At 42.7% G+C, this 17,043-nt stretch overlaps 1 protein-coding gene across 1 annotated transcript in view; it reads left to right on the top strand.

The window, feature by feature from the left end:
• Positions 1-15,237, top strand: part of DENND6A (DENN domain containing 6A) — a 52,348-nt gene extending 37,111 nt beyond the window's left edge. Inside the window, exons 15-20 of the mRNA XM_083156246.1 lie at positions 810-899; positions 1,941-1,994; positions 2,080-2,189; positions 4,686-4,788; positions 6,963-7,037; positions 9,024-15,237. Of these exons, the coding sequence (XP_083012372.1) occupies positions 810-899; positions 1,941-1,994; positions 2,080-2,189; positions 4,686-4,788; positions 6,963-7,037; positions 9,024-9,155 (564 nt within the window). The 3' untranslated portion in view covers positions 9,156-15,237. The remainder of the gene's footprint in view (positions 1-809; positions 900-1,940; positions 1,995-2,079; positions 2,190-4,685; positions 4,789-6,962; positions 7,038-9,023) is intronic.
• The last annotated feature ends 1,806 nt before the right edge of the window (positions 15,238-17,043 follow it).

Below are 17,043 nucleotides of genomic sequence, written 5' to 3'. Positions count from 1 at the left end.
TTGTACAGAGTATTATGTCGTACAAAGGAAATAGCTGTGTCACTTACTAGTGTGATGATATTGCTTTGTTATGTTACAGGCTGTGTCTGAAAAATGGAAGTTAGGAGCTGATTGGGGATTTATATTTCACCAAGATTTAATCACCCCTAAACGGCAGTGATAGGCCTCTGCTTTTCCATCAACCCCACCCGAAACGGCATCAGGCTGCCAATCGATGAGTCAGATGCCGGCCGGCTTCCTATGCCAGAACAGGTCCTGGACATGCGCAGGATACCAAAGACCAGTACTTTGCATACCTCCCAAAATGACCCTCCATGTGGGACACAATGCTCTGCTCCTGGACTTTCCTCTTAATTTATGATTACCATCACCTGTGGTGGAACACCTTTCTTATTAGTTAACCTATTCAAAAACAGGTGCTGCCATTCATACATTAAGAGGAAGTCCTGGAGCAGAGCATTGTGTCCCTCCTGGCATGGGTCACGTTTGGAGGTATGCTTTGTGTGGCAACCACACCTGAATGAGCCACATTCTCTGTACTGCTGCACATAGGTTACAGGAGCTTCATTACCTTAGTAAGCTCTGTGTTACACTGGATATGGATTATATAAATCCCCAATAATGGGTATGAACCCACTGGAGGATGTAACGGCTGTCACCTACTGTATATAAAGGTGGTATCTCATACATGACGTTGTTCACGGATTTATTTATGCATTTTGTAGAATTATGGTCACTGTGTAGATGGCTGGTTCTCCCTGCATGGTATAGAGTGTAATGAGCTTGGGGTTTGTGTCATTGTGTTTTAGGGTGTTCAGCAGAAACGTCCGACGGAAGCCCAGAACGCGATTCTCCGGCGCCACTTCTTGGAGCTGACGCAAAGTTTCATCATTCCTTTAGTATGTGGCTGGCGCGCATCACTTTGTACCCTCCTCGCGTCTCACGGTCACTCTTGTTTTATTTTCCCACTGTCCTCCTAGTTATTTCATCTCTGCTTCTCCCTCCACTCCTACAAATGTCCAATATGAAACCTACTCCGAAATCCAATTTTTTTTTTTTTAGCATGACAAAGATAGTGACTCGTTTTGCTTTGTGATGGCTTAATGTGCACAAAAATATTAATAATTGGATAAAATGACCTTTATGCTCTGTGTGTATTAAGGGCCTGATTTTTGATTCATTCGGAAAGGGGCAAATTTTGTTTTTTGTGGGTCTGCGCCAGCGCGTATTTGTGCATGTGCAAACCCCGGCTACGACCGGCCTCGTGATTTACACTCTCTCCAGGCCATTCGTTGCGGTGTGAGGGCCGAGGCCGGCGGGAATGGGACTCGCCCATGGGAACACCCGGTGTGTTGTGGGCGTCCCCATGAAACCGCTGGATGTTCCCATGGGTATGTGGGCGGGCTGATACATGGCGGGGGTGTGCGGCTGACATCCCGGGGCATCAGCCACCCACCCCATCTTTGTCCAGGCGCACGCAAGTAAGTCAGTTTTTACTGACTTATAATTGCAAGGGGCAGGAGAAATCATTTGATGGTTTTCATTACACATCCCCTCGCATGTTACCGAGGGGAATCGGCGGCAGCGGGCGGTGGCTCTGGTGCTCGGTATGCTGCAATGTCCGCAGCTTACTGAGAAAACCTGAATCAGGCCCATACAAATGCATTCTATGTTTAGGCATGGTCCCATTCCCAAGACATCTTATTATGGTATGCAGATATTCCAAAATAGGAAAAATCTGATATCCAGAAGTATCTATAGGCCCAAACATTTTGGATACGGGAGACTCTACCTGTACATCATATTCAACCTCTAGCACATTGTATGTGAGGGAGCTATAACTCACTGTAATATGAGACAGGAGAGCATGTGTCCTCCTCCCCCCCCCCCCCCCCATCCCTGGGCTGGTGGTTCTTATATTCATTCCTGTCTCCCTGTAGGAGCGCTATGTGGCTAGCCTGATGCCCCTGCTGAAGAGTATCTCTGCATGGAAGGTAAGTTACCATTATGTTGTCATTTATACTACTGCCTTTTCCAGTGCTGGATATTCTCCACTGCCTCCATGTATTCTCCCTGCAGAGTCCTCCCCAGCCGAAACCCTTCAGTCAGGAGGAGTTTATGAAAACATTGGAGAAGGCAGGACCTCAGCTAACCTCTCGGTTGAAAGGAGACTGGATTGGCCTATACAGGTTGTCCTTTATAGCCCACGTAATAAACTGCGTTGTAGTATCACATCTCGTCAACCACATCAGTCATCGCCCAACTGTAGCTTCCAGTGTAAGGGTTAGATGTATGAAGCAGTGATAAGGGAGGAGAAGTGAAAAAGTGCCTGGTACTTCATCGCCGGCCAATCAACTCCTGACTGTTGCTTTTTAAATCCAGCCTGTAACTTAACAGTCAGGCGCTGATTGGCCGGTGATAAAGTACCAGGCACTTTTTCACTTCTCCTCCCTTATCACTGCTTCATACATCTACCCCTAAGTTCCCTGGCTGTAAGCTAAGGATAGTTTCAGACTGGGGCATTAAGGGTCAACTGTGGAAATCCGTTCCTGCTGGCTCCCGTAGGGATGTTGTGAAGGCGTGGGCAGACATTTAAGAGAAAGTGTACGTCCCATATGGGACAAGATTAGCGCCAATCTACAGTATATACAGAAAAAAGTGTTCCCTGCAAATAAGGCCATTTCCACATGCAATAGATTACAGAAATACACAGATGAAATGTGTGTCAATCCATAAACGCCCTTTAGTTAGTAGAATAAAAACATGGTGTAAGGAGGATATAGGATACATAAGCATGATGGAAGTTCCACTTCAAGAAAGGAACCAATGCCAGATTGACACATTATAGCTTAAGGTGCCCCTGCACTATGTGACTTCTTGCATGGGATCCCACTGGAACTGTCCAGGAGGAATGATCGCATATGGGGGTTATTCTGATTCACTCGGAAAGGCACAATCACTCTCTAATGGACAAAACCATGTGCACTGCAGGTGGGGCAGATGTAACATGTGCAGAGAGAGTAAGATTTGGGTGGGGGGTGTACTTCAAACTGATATCTATATTGCAGTGTACAAATAAAGCAGCCAGTATTTACCCTGCACAGAAACAATAAAAAACCCCACCTGCAGTGCACATGGTTTTGTCCATTAGAGAGTGATTGTGCCTTTACGAGTGAATCAGAATAACCCCCATGATACATTGTATGCTGTCCTTTTGCAAGCGATCCAGGAAAGGCCTGCGGGATCCGCTATATCTATAGTGCAGGCATGCGATCTCCGAACCGCGCATCGGATCGGAACATGAGATTTGACACTTTTCATCTGATTTTGATACAACATCCTAAGTTTTTTCTCCAACCTCATGGAGTTGTGCAGGAATTTAATGTCATATGTGGATGCCGTGGTTAGGTTGTGACTTTTTTTGTGTGTTCTAGTCATTGATAAAAGTAACAGGTGATTGAGGGTTCTCCTACCTTCTGGCTTGTGTTCCATATGGCTTGCTTCTTAAAGCAGTGAAGGAGAACATTACATGGGAAGCTCCTAATGCTTTACAAAGTTAATACGTGTATAAGCAAATTGTAAAATGATATTTTAAAGGCACACAGAAATAAATAAAACACCTTTACCATATAAACTATCCTCTCAGACCATATTAGGTACTTCGTGGAGGTGGACATGTTGGGATTAATTTACTAAAATTGGAATTCTATTAAAGATTTGATATTGCCCATAGCAACCAATCAATGCTAAATCTGATTGGCTGCCTTGGGTAACATCCCATCTTCAATAGAACTGCGATCTCAGTAAATTTACCCTTGCTGCAAGCTGAGACAGTTCAAGGGCCCTTGGAGGAGTCTGATGGCATGTAAGGGGCATGTACAGGAGTCTGATGGCATAATAAGAGATTTGGGGGAGGGGCTTGCCTACACACTCTTATTTTATACCTAATAAAAGACTAGAGCCATGCTGAAATAAAAATAAGATGAACATGGTAGTAAAAAGATAGCCTACGTCATAACATAAGACTCCAAATAGAAAAGTGGGAAATAGGAGACCGCTTTACTTTTTTTTAGTAGGATCAAAAAATTACCTTTTATTGATCCTATATGATGCAACACAATATATAGATTTTATTTTTTTCTACAGCATTTTATACGTTGAATGTTTAGTGAAGACATAAGGACATTAACCTGACCATCTGTTCCATTGGTCTTTTAAGAAATAATTTACGGCACTCGTACACAGCTCTGTGGCTCCTTTCAGCCAGTGATGTGTGCTTACATTGATGCAGATTGCATCCATTAACTTTGTGCCCAGGAAGATTTTCTTACATTCTCTGCCCCCACGACAGCAGTGTGACATTGACCTATTCATGGTGCCATCTGCCAACGAGGGGGAACACCACTTGGTGCCATAAATCAAATCAAGTCAGATATGATGCGAAGCCATTGATCCACACTATAGAGAACTATAGAGAACAATGTATAGAGAACAATTTATGCTGCCTGTATTGTTAATGAAAGTCCACATCAGAATAACCCAGGATATTTATTGCCAAGTGATGCCCTGTATACATCGCTGTCTCTGGTTCTGGGGATTTATGTCCATTATATGCACATGGGAAACTTGTGTTATTGTATGAACGCCCCCCATTATTTCCATAACCTTTTCCTTTTTAACTGAAGGCACTTTTTGCGGTCCCCAAACTTTGACGGATGGTTCAGAGCTCGCAGAAAAGAAATGATGCAGAAACTGGAAGCTCTTCAGCTGGAAGCACTTTGTAACGAGGTAGTCTGAGCATCTTCTCCTTTTGGGCGAGATGAATCAAATGGGAAATGCGGTAAAACCCTGGTTTTACCGCATTTTCCAATGTATCAAAAATGATACCGCATTGAAGGGTATCGCCACCTTTGGGTGGCGATACCCTATAGAAGCCTATGGGCTTCTTTTCGCCACCCGCCGACGCAAACCCGCCGCCTCGCCGACCCCCCCCTTTGGCTTACCTTCCTGAAGGGTCCTCCTGGACCCTGGAAGGTAAACCCCTCCTCCCCCTAGTGAAGCAGCCGGACATCCTTCCGGCTGCAGGGGGGAGGATGAGGCGCCGGGGACAGCATGCTTAGCTGTTCCCGGCGTGAGGGGAGAGCGTGGCGGCAGGGAGATGACGGAGACCCCCCCGCACACCAGATTACAGGTATCGCGGGGGGGCTCAGTCACCGCACCGCGATGCCAGTCGCATATGTTAGTACATATGCGGCAGCATCGCGGTGGGGGGGGGCGGCGATGTATTTTAATACATCCCACCCTTTATCTATTTAAGTCGTGCTTCTATTATTATTATTGTTTATATGGTGCCACAGGAGTTCTGCAGCGCCTAACAATGCATAAATGAGCAAAAATAAGAAAATGATTGTAGTACAAGGGTGGATGAATAAGTACCTGTGTTTGAAGACAGGTGGCGATGCTGAGGAAAGTTGGTATTCCTATCGTGTGCTACCATTTTTCAAACAACGCCATACCAAATTTCTGATTGATTCATAGGTTAGTTTTTTTTCCACCACAACAATCCAGCTCCAATTGCGCTATGAATTGTTGCTGCATCCATCGTACTCTCCTGACTTGGCTCCCTGTGACTTCTTTCTGTTCCTAACTTAAAAACGTGGCTCGCGGGGGAAAAAAACAATTCATAGCACAATTCATGCCATTTGGCCGCAACAATTCTAGAAGAGGGAGCTGGTGCATCGTCATGGTGGGGAAAAAAATCTAACCTATGAATCCATCTGAAATTTGGTATGGCGTTGTTTGAAAGATGGCAGCACACGATAGTAATACCAACTTTCCTCAAACACAGGTACTTATTGATCCACACTTGTGCAATGCAATTTAGAACAAGTAATACCCCTTTCACACTTGCAAAAATATCCCGGGTTTTTGCACATGAACGCGCATCAACCCGGGATTTAGCTCCGTGTGAAAGGGTCTTGGACCAATATCCCATGTTCAGCATTCCGGGATCTCTACCCAGGTCCTGACCTGGGTAGAACCCGGAATCGACACTGGATGCGGAGTGACACAGAAAGGGTAGAAGTCAGGATAAAGAGAAGGTTAGGATGAGCGATATCTGGGTTTAATGGAGAAGTGGTTATTGGAGCCCAATTAAAGTTTAAAAATACTTATTTGTCTTGGACAACAGTAATGTCAATTTTTGTACTTGGAAAGTTAATCAAACAACTTTGTGAACCATTTCCTGCATTCTACATAAGATTTTCATTATTTACTGGTCCAGTGCTAGCTGGCATTAATAGTAATGATTACAGCAGCTTCTCCTCGGGCCTTCCCGGTATAACAGCTCCTTGTAGTGTCACAGGGTTATTTAATTTACAGCTGTAGCCCACCGCCTTCACCTTGTACACTGCATGCAGAGGTTTGGCAGCCAGGCACCCCCAGAGGCATGGTCTCGAGGACCGCAAACTACCAGTGGAAACAGGGTTCTGTGCTCATTAATGCTTGAGACTCAGCAGAGCAGTTTTGTTGTGCCATTGTATCGTACTTGCCTACCCTCCCGTAATGGCTGGGAGGCTCCCGAAAATAGTGTCCGCCTTCCGGCCCCGCGGAAAGGTTGGCAAGTGACATTTTCCTCCCTTTCTTATGACGCTAATTGCTATATGGATCTGTCTGTTTTTCCGCATGTCCATAGTCCCAGACAGCTTTGTACAACTGTTTGCAGGATACAGAAGTTTTGTCTCTTGCAGAAATTCTGTATTATTTGTATGCTTTTTGTAATCATTGCATCAATGATAATCTGATAACCACAGCAGGTAAAGTAAAAGCGGATCCCTGATTTTTTGTGCATGTTACGTGCACATATTCACCAAAATTAATAAATCCGTATTGTTTAGGTTTTTTAAATAATGTTAGATATGTTTATTACCATAATTCATTATTAATTTGTGTCTTCCATTTAGGACTTGCTAAACTGGGTTCAGAAACACAGTGAAGTAGAAGCGGTTGATCTGGTTTTAAAGCTTAAAAACAAACTGGTGAGTAACAATGGGAGTAATTGTTCATATATTGAAGACTCCTTTCTTGTTAATTATTGGAAAGGAATTCCAGTTGTATAATTGAGAACGTATAGGAGTGACTGGAGACTTGGAGGTAGTTCAAGGTGAATCGCCCTACCCAGCAGCCTGATTCCAAGCAACTTGCGCCTAGAACAATCCATGGTGCAATGCATGCAGGGAAAATACTGACCGCTTTTGCATGTAGCCCCAAATGCTAGTCTTCTTTGTTCGTTCATTCATTACAGTAACATATTGGAAAATACTGAGGCGGAAAGGGGTCTAGGAGTCACTATTTCAGGTAGGCAGCTAAGCAGTGCAATAAAGCAATGAGGGAGGCAAGTCAGCGGATTGGTTATATAGGGAGAGGAATCCGCAGCAGAAAGACAGAAGTAATAATGCAATAGAACACTGATATGATGGTGTCTGTCCTATACTACAAAACTTACACGGAAAAATTGGGGTCTGGATGACTCACAGATAATGTCCAAAGTTTGACAGTGACTAAAGATCGACATGGGAAAGATCGACGCATAAAAAGTTCGACCTTCGTTTTTCATGATTTTTTATAACATTTTTGGACTATTTTACACTTTACCATCCACGTTAACTACAAATGGGAACGATAGTGTGCTGAGCGCAATGAAGCGCTTCACTTTTTGCGAGTGAAGCGCTACGCTAATTGGGGGATCCACTTGCTGAGGTGTCCACACAGAAATAAACTTGTCGACCTTTTCATGTGTTTACCTTTTGTCAGTGTTGATCTTTTGACTGTTTACCTAGCCATTGGGCCTAATTCAGACCTGATCGCACAGCAGCGAATTAGCAGCACTGTGCAGTTGCTGTGCGAATAGATAGCCTCCACCCTGCCGGTGTGTAATCCTGCACTTTGCAACCAGCTCACTCACCACCGAATGCTTTCCCCACTGTCTGCAGGCTCTGGGTAGTCCTGGACTTACTCAGCGGCTGCGATAGAATCATCCTGGTGGAGGCTGGAGCTGACATCACACACCCTCCCAGAATCCTCTTGGGCATGCCTGCCTTTTACCTTACAGAAAATGGCCAGAGGAGACCCCCAAATACCGGCTTCCTGGCAATCACCTTGCGTACGGCCAGCGAATTCTCAGCTATGCAATAAGGCTGAATCAGGCCCCTTGTCTATGAGCTACACCACAGCCAAAAATGTCAATATCTCGACTCTAATATATAATTTGGGGCAGAGATGGGACAGCAGAACATGATGGAAGCTTTCAACTATATAAAGTGTATTTATACGGTACACGAGGGAGGCAATGTGCAAAGGAGGATAAGTAATAGAAATGAGGAAATGCACTGGTACTTGAGGCGGTATAGCCTCCCATCAGAGGTGGTAGAGGCTAATAGGCAGGTGGGATCCTGTCAGGTAGAATCCTCTGCACCTTTCTGGGCATTGGCGAGCCGCCTATACCTTCTACCAATCAGAAGGTAGGAGGAGGCAGGACTATGCATAATCCGGCCCTTCGGCTCTGCCTCTGTGTAGCATTTTCGCTGAAGAGGTGGCCCTGTAGGTAGCAGAGATGGATCAGTTGGTAAATTATCTAATGACTGACTTTTTAATTGATCTGTTTTCAGGTAATGAAATGTAAAGTCAAAACTGATTACTTGTCAGCAATTGTTAATACCCATCATAATGATTTTTACTTGACAGCAAAATCATACAGTGCCGTTACCTTTCATATAGACAGTGTATAGTTGTATCTATATATTTGCAGTGTACACATAGAAACCAATAGAAGCATAGCTTTTATTTTGTAAAATGTGCTAGAATATAGACCGCTACAATCCGCACAAAGTGACTACTATACGTAGCATTATGTTTCAAAATAAGCACAATGAGGAATTGAAGTGGTGTCTTCAATGAAAGCATTAGTGACCGGCATGTAGGGTATCTGGGATGTTAGAGGAGCTAATTCATTCTGCTATTCTCAGGCTCTGACGCAGAGAGAACAACTCCCCGTTAATATGGACACATTGCAGAAGCTACAAGGACAGGTGGACACCATCTTACAGGAGCTTCCTGAAGACCTGAAGGATATCTTACTCAAAACCACAAACTTGTGACGCAAACGAGCAAAGTACAAAGACATTCACAAGCCGCATGTGTGCAACACAGCCCTGGCAATCCATTATTGCATTCTCCCATACTGACTTTTGGTAATACCATTGTAGGCCAGTACTCTGCAAATTCTCCAGATATTAGACACGAGGCAGGGTGTAGGTTTCTAATGTTGTGCCGTAGATTTACAGTCCGCTCCTACTGCCCAGTACGGCATTTCCTCAAATTCATCACGTCTCATCGGTGACCTCATTAGCAGCAATAAAGAAAAAAAAAACTTCTGGTATCGATATCAGTTGAGTCCGAAGTGGTATAGTCACAATTTTGAATTTAAGGGGATAACTGTTTTAAACGGAGGTCCTATAAGATTACTTTGAGGGAAAATAATAATTTTTCACTTATAAGAAAAGGGAATGTAAAGACGAAAAGGGAAACCTGACCTTTTGTATCAGTGAACAGGGTTTTACATACATTGTTCTGATGAAACATGGGTAATACTTGTCAATCTCTGCATAGTATGAAATATGATCTATCTTGGTATATCTTTAACGATTTATGCAGCTTGGCCAAGGCTGTGCTCAGATGGATGTTTTTTCTTTGACTTGCAACACTAAAATTACAGGTTGAGTATCCCTTATCCAAAATGCTCGAGAACAGGAGCGTTCCGGATAGGGAATTATTCTGGATTTAGGAGTATCTTTTTTTTTTTTTTTTTATATACTCACCTGGTTTTCAAAGTGCTTTGATGCGCTCAGCTCCCTGTCGGAGTGCTGCCAGTCATGTCAGTATACTGACCATCGGAATCCCGACTGTCAGGCCACCGTACCATACCTGACGTCACTGCCGCACCCACGCAATGCATCATTGGGACCGGAGATGCATACTATTTTTGGAATATTTCGGGTTTTGGATACCCGACATGTATCAGTATTCGTCTCTTTTGTCATAGATTAATGTTTCATACACAGACCTTCCTTGATAAATGCTCTATAGAACTGTGTAAACTGTATCAAAATCCAGTGAATGGTTCTCAAGACTAGCCTGACCAAAGAGATAGATGCCTACTAGGTCAGGGACTTTATTTTATACAATGTTGATACTGATACCAGGTTTTTACTTTCTTTACTGCTGCTAAATTAAAACAATTGAACTACCAATCATTTTAATCCTGTGCTTGAGTTGTCTCCAGATTTGCGAATAGACACAATGGTTTTATTTGTCTTCTCAGGTTCTGTATCTCAAGTTCCTTTCTCCTGCTTTATATCCGGTGGCTTGTCTCCAGTCCCCTCTAATCCACCCGGACTGGTGTTTTAATGCAGGGACCATTCATTTAAATGAATCACTGGCCAATCAAGAATTAAGTCTTACATGTGCAGGATTCAGTATGCAGTGAGCATACAATAGCAATGACCTTGGTAGTGCTGAGGAGATGGAGTGACAGTAATGATATCTGATCTGCACTCTGGGTGCACCTCTACATCCCGCCTTGGGACTATTGGTATTGGATGAGGAATACAAGCAGCCCCTAAAGCCCCACTGCATTACAGCACACGATTCCACAGCCTGAAGCCTTACCTGGGGTAGTTTCGGCAGGAATAATCTGCTGTCCACTACTGCCATTACCCTAGGTTGGGACCTGTGAAGCTTGCCCACCAATCCAGCATTCGTAGTGCGGCAGAGGGAAACCTGGGCATTTCAATTTTTTTTAAGCTTTGTTAGAGCTTTTATACACTATATAATTACATATTCAGAGAATAGAATGCCGAGATATGATGGGGGAACAACTGTCTACTAATATTTAGTGTTCCCTTATCCCTTGCTGAGATTCTATTCTGTCCTGGAGATTTCCCCAAATTCTAGAAGTATTGTTAGTAAGTAGCGGTACATATGTATTATCTGGGCTCCCATGTTAAATGCACCCCATTTTTTCATACCCCTACTATCCAACTACGCATGGAGTTGATTTTATATAGTGTGGCGAGCGCAGCGAGCCACCGTGCCCGAAGCGTGGCGAGCGGACGCGGTCTCATAAGAAAAACGGGAGCCCAGATATTACATAAGTACCTAAGTAGCTTAGGCTGAAATCTGACCACTTACGCTACGTTTAGTGCCTTTTGTTATATACATATTACACCATCATCTATTTCATACGCTCTGATAAGGAAAAAGGGTGACTTTTTGTAATATAGTCCGTATGGGGTAAATACACTGAATCAGTTTCCTTTGTGTTTCTTGTGTAGATGGGCAAGACCAGCAGGTTTAGAGCCTAAAGTATGCTAACAGTAATGAATTTTAAGCTCCCCGAAAATGTAGAATCTGTTACAGTATCAATGAATTCACTTTACACAGCGAAGCTGCAAGACATGGCGGTCAGGCCAGTTGACTGCGATGAACATGAGGGTGTAGGTCATTGCGGCAGCGGCCGCACTTTGGTGCATCCTGTACCTGCGCAAAAGTGCTCGCTACCCCGTGAGGCTCTGATCAATTTTGTGAGAATTTGGGCAGAAATCAGCCTGCAAAGGGTGCGAGGTAGGGGTTTATTGCCAGCATTGAGACTTCACAGCAATGGCACATCGCACTTAATTGAATTGACCCCATGGGTAGAATTTCTTTAAAAAACAAAAACTTTCTATTTATTATGTTTTATTCTTCTGTAAAATTTTCACTGTGTGTGTGAGAACACGGTTTGAAATGCAAATTTGGTCATTCCGTGATACGGCCGCCATTCTAAAGAAGCATTTGTGGCGGCAGGAGTACAACCCATTACTGCAATACATACCACTAGCCGGCTACATTTGTTTTCTGTGCTATCGAGATCGCGGCAGAAATATATTTCACAAGGCAAACATGCCTTTGGTGTCAGTATTATAAGTCCATTAACAATCCCTAATTTATTAATTCTCTCTCTTCGTACATACACACATACATACATACATACATACATATTTAAAAACAACAATTCTGTAATGTGTAAGGCATAAAACATGAGAAATATGATTGTACTGCGGAGATATAAATATTTTGTTTGCTTTTAGTACCTTATGTTCGTTTTATTATTTTTCCTTTACAGCATAATGGATCCCACTGTGTAGGCTGATCTACATCTGTAAGCCACTGTATACCATTGCATGTATAGCAGCTAGCTTATTTCTGTCATTGATGTAAAACAGGCCTCAGAAGTGTCTTGCAGGTTTTTTTTCTTTGACTCTTATAATAGAGCAACTATTTCATGTTCTGTTCCTGGTAATTCCATCTTTATTTGCTTCTAAGTTTCAGAACATAACGCCATTATAAGCGGTTCCATTTCAGTTTGATTGTCCAAAGTCTTGGTCCTACTGACCTTGGATGTGCCAGGTGTTGTACCTGCAAGTGCCCTCAGTGACCATAACGATCTCCCATCATTCTTCTCTCACTGCTTGACCAAAACTGGCCATGTTGGGGTTGATGCCTCTTCCCCATTAATGTTTAGTTTTCTTTGATTATTCTTCACCTTTATGCCATATTTGCTCATGCAGGAATGGTTTTGCCGGTGCCTCATCATTTGTAGGAAGGTGAAGGTTCGTTTCACAGATGACTTTAGGTTATCTTTATAGAACTGCCTAAAACTCTGATGAGAATTGTTTTCTCTAACACAGACATAGCTCAACCAGTCCTCGAGATCTACCAACAGTTCATGTTTTCCACACCACCTGTGGGTCTGTAGAATGTGTTTGTTAGGAATGCATGCAGCACGTGTTTCAACATGTGACCGTAACGACTACACATGTGCCCAGCTCAGTGGTCTGGAGAATGTGAACTTGTTAGATCTTGAAGGACAGTTTGGTCTTCCCTGCTCTGAAGCTTGGCTTTGGGTGCCCACGAGTTGGTTGTGCCAGATTGAGTAGCTCCCATGAGAAGTTTTCTCCAGGAAGACTTACCTGAACACTTCTAATTGGTGGTGATAAAAAAAAAGGAAAATAAATGACTTTAAGCTGTTTCCATACAAGGTGGAAGTCAGAAGTCCGTGAAGGAACAATTGGGGGCATCTGTGATACAGGTACAGAATAATCGATAGATGTTCCCTATTTCCATGTGTACTTTTATATTTACTACTTTGTTTTTGTTCAGTTATTCCTTGATGTGCTCTTCAGATCACTGGTAAGTTTATGAAGCTTATCATTGAGTTCCTGAGAGGTTCTTAGACTATTGAAGAATGGCAATCAGTAGTGTGATCATATCCAAATATATCAAACACAATTGTTGAGTCCCCCGAAGGTACAGATAATCACTGCCCCATTTTACACGTAGCACTTAAGTATACTGGAGTTTTATTGTCTACACTAATTTTACATTTGAGCCATCAAGCGTCTCGTCTTACTTTCGGCATGTTTTAGAGTTCCCCTTGGTGGGAGCACTCTAACGTCTCTCTCATCATCTTGTCCGTGACCAGTTTACACCAGGATGAATGGATCTTGATGCCCCTGGTGTACATGTTTATTTCTTCAATATGTAAAATTTATGGGGCTGAGCTTTAAGTTGATTGTTCTTTAAGAAGCTTGTAGGTTGTATATAGATAATAAACTTCCCATGAATTGGATCTGCATCATGTTACAGGATTTAAACATTTTGGGTTTGGTGCTATTTTATCATTTGGTTTGGTTTTCATCTGTTTCTCCTATATCCAGATGTGCGCTTTTATGTCCATTGTAAAGGCAGTCATTTACAGCTACATTCTTGGATAGATGCAGCCCATTGTGATTCCGTCTTCTTTGACTCGCACCGATAGGCCATCATACAAGGCTATCCAGTGTCTTCCTCTGCTTTGTAGACATGAAATACACTTCAAAGCTTGATTTTGTTTAGGTGCGTTTCCTTAGGGTCTGCCTGCTTGTCCTTCTGTTCCCTGTGTTATACCAGACCATCAGAATGTATATAGCAGCAGATGAATGATTGTGATCATATGTTCGCCAATTGACTTCCTGTTTGTGATTTATTGGTGAGGACTGGGCTTTGGGTCTGATTCTGGTTCACTTGCAAAAGCAAATTCTCTCTAATGGACAAACCATGTGCACATATTACATGTGCCCCCTGCAGTGCACATGGCTTTGTGCATTAGAGAGAGAATTTGCTTTTGCAAGTGAACCAGAATCAGGGCCTTTGTGTGCTGCAATAGGTGCCACGAGGACAGGAGTTGTACAGTGCAATGAGCAGGGTACTCCAGAAGCACAGAGTAATGGGGTGGGGGGGGGGGAGCATTTGAGCATTTTATACATCAAACTAGTTTATGGACACTACAGGTCTTTTATACCACTTTTTCTGCTCTGGTTTCTGTTTCAATTGTGGTATTTCAATTTACAAAGCATTACAGGCATATTGGTTTTAAATATATATGGCTTTTTTTTTATATATTACGAATATATATCTTGCCAATTTTTATTCTGTTGCGGTAGATAAAATTGACAGTAGGTTATGGGATTGCAGGTGTAACCAACAAATCTATCTTATTTATACTGTACCTACATGTATGTGTCACTGTCGTGTTTCCTTTACATCATGAGAAGAAAAATGTACCTTGTTTTTTTATTTTTTTTTAATAAACATTAAAGGTTTTAATTGGCACAGTAGGTACATCCTACAGCACACTTTTCATGAAGTGACAACTCCCCAATTCAACCTCACCATTCAATTAGGGTGCACTTGTTCTCAGTTATTCAGGCTTAATTCTGTATTGGTGATTTTCAGAAAATGACCTTTTCCAATATTAAAACCATGCCATACACTAGTTGAATTTTTAGAAAGGTTTTGAGTTGTTACCTTTTTTAAAAAATAAGTTATATTTTAATATTCTAGCATTTTATATGCAAATATGCTGCGGTTTCTTATCAAATGTATATTTTATTTATAATCTAATGAATGTCTGCATTATAATTACATGTGTGCATCCATTTCCTGTCTCTGCCCATATTTTTGGTTAACGAAGACTGCTAAAAACACTGTATAGTTCTCTCCTACAATGCTTGTTACATACACTGACTCAAACCTGGCCACTACAATTAAGAATGTGTATTTTTCTAAAACTGAATAAAGACATAACTTTATTTACATTGATCTATGTAGTTGTTTCACAACCAGACTCGCTTTACTGACCTTCAAACTGTACATATCCCGGATTCAAGTAATTTAAAATTGGTTCTGATTCTCACACTTTCTTACTTTGGTCTGGAGTATTAGCAGTACTTAGGGGGTATGGTATAACCCTTCGACGGTCATTTCTGCGACATCGGAATCCTGACTGTCAGGAGCCTGATGGTGGTGCAGTATTTCCTGGGTGCTGGAAGTGGTACACGTACATATGTACATGCATGAGGAGGGAGGTGAGAAGGAGCAAAGCTAAATTACTGCCTTGCCCCAGGTGACGAAAATTCTAGTTTTGGCTTTCTTACATATATTCTGTCAAAGTTGCTTTATGGACGGACTAAAGAGACCTGACAAATGTAAACATGTTCTCCATACTTTCCAAGTCCCTAATCTTATTTAATAAGTGTAATCATGTGAGGGATATGGGTATTTTCAATATCTAGAAACCAAGGACCTTATCTGTATTTTGTGGTATGTTTGTCTTGTCCATCTGATGGGCAACCAAGGAGAAATAAAAGCTCAGCACATGGTAGCGCCTACATTCCTTGATCCACCCGGGGGAAGTAACGGTGCAATAGGAACTAAAGCTCCGTAAACACGGGGTGACCCGGCGCTTTGCAACGCTGGGTTTGTGCTGTCTCTAGGGTTCCATCTAACGCCTATTATAATGAATGACACTACATCCTCCACCCTTGTCAGCGTGGGGCAGGTGATCACTGATGTCTGAGGGTAGCGCAGGTAGCTCCCAGTGGATTGCTGGTCGGCCAGAAGTACAAAGAGACGCTGATTTTGCGGACAGAACCAGAAGTGATGCAAAGTGGTTCATCTCCATGGCAGTGGGAGACTTCTTCCGCCATTACCAACATTATATTCAAGAACCACCAACCGATCTTCAGGGTACCCCAGGTTGGAAACTAGGTGCTCTAATGTTTAACCCAAACTTACCCTAAACATTCTAGCATAGTCTAAATAACTGAAAGCACTTTACATGTGCAATGTAGGGACCATATTCCAAAACAGGCAGCTATCAGAATCAGAATCATCTTTATTGGCCAGGTATACTTGCGTATGCTTGGAATGTTTTGTGGTAACAGTGCAGCATCAATCAGGGAACACAAAGGGGGTGGGAAGAGAGGCATAAACATACATCACATATATCTAGAACCGTTCGAGTTAGTATTTGGTACGTTCAATACGGTTTAGTTGGTGGACAGCTATTGGGAAGAAGCCTTTTGTAGTTCTTGTCGTCTTTGCTGAGATGGACCTAAAACGTCTGCCTGACGGAAGGGGTTCAAACAGGTTGTGGCCAGGGTGTAGCTTGGGGACACTACTTGTGTAAGCTAAGCAACATGATTACACTTTTAGTACATATGAAGTGTACAAGGAATAAAATACAGGAACTGCAAAATACAGACCAATTTGTCAGTTCTGTGAACCATTTGCCCCTACCCATGAAATCCTAAGATGAGCTAGCCATAATGGATTTGCTTCTTAGGATACAATGGGTGAGGTATGCAAACTGCAGAGATATGGGGCCATAATTCGGAACTGATCGCAAAGAACCTGGTTTTCAAATGTACTAAAGTTTAGTTGTTCTCAAAGTGGTTCTCAACCTCGGTCTTCGGGACCCCCACACAGTTCATGGTTTCCAGGTCATCTCTGCATTTTTAAAATGTGACCGTTGGTGATACAGAGGGCAGCTGCTGGTGACGTGGAAAATGCGCACTGTGTAGGGGGCCTGAGGACTGGGGTTGAGAACCAAACCATGCAGCACTG

The sequence above is a fragment of the Crinia signifera genome, chromosome 8 (assembly GCF_055691185.1).
Source record: "Crinia signifera chromosome 8, ASM5569118v1, whole genome shotgun sequence".
Taxonomy (NCBI): domain Eukaryota; kingdom Metazoa; phylum Chordata; class Amphibia; order Anura; family Myobatrachidae; genus Crinia; species Crinia signifera.
The sequence above is the reverse complement of the archived record's forward strand: the minus strand, read 5'-3'. Positions and strand labels throughout refer to the sequence as shown.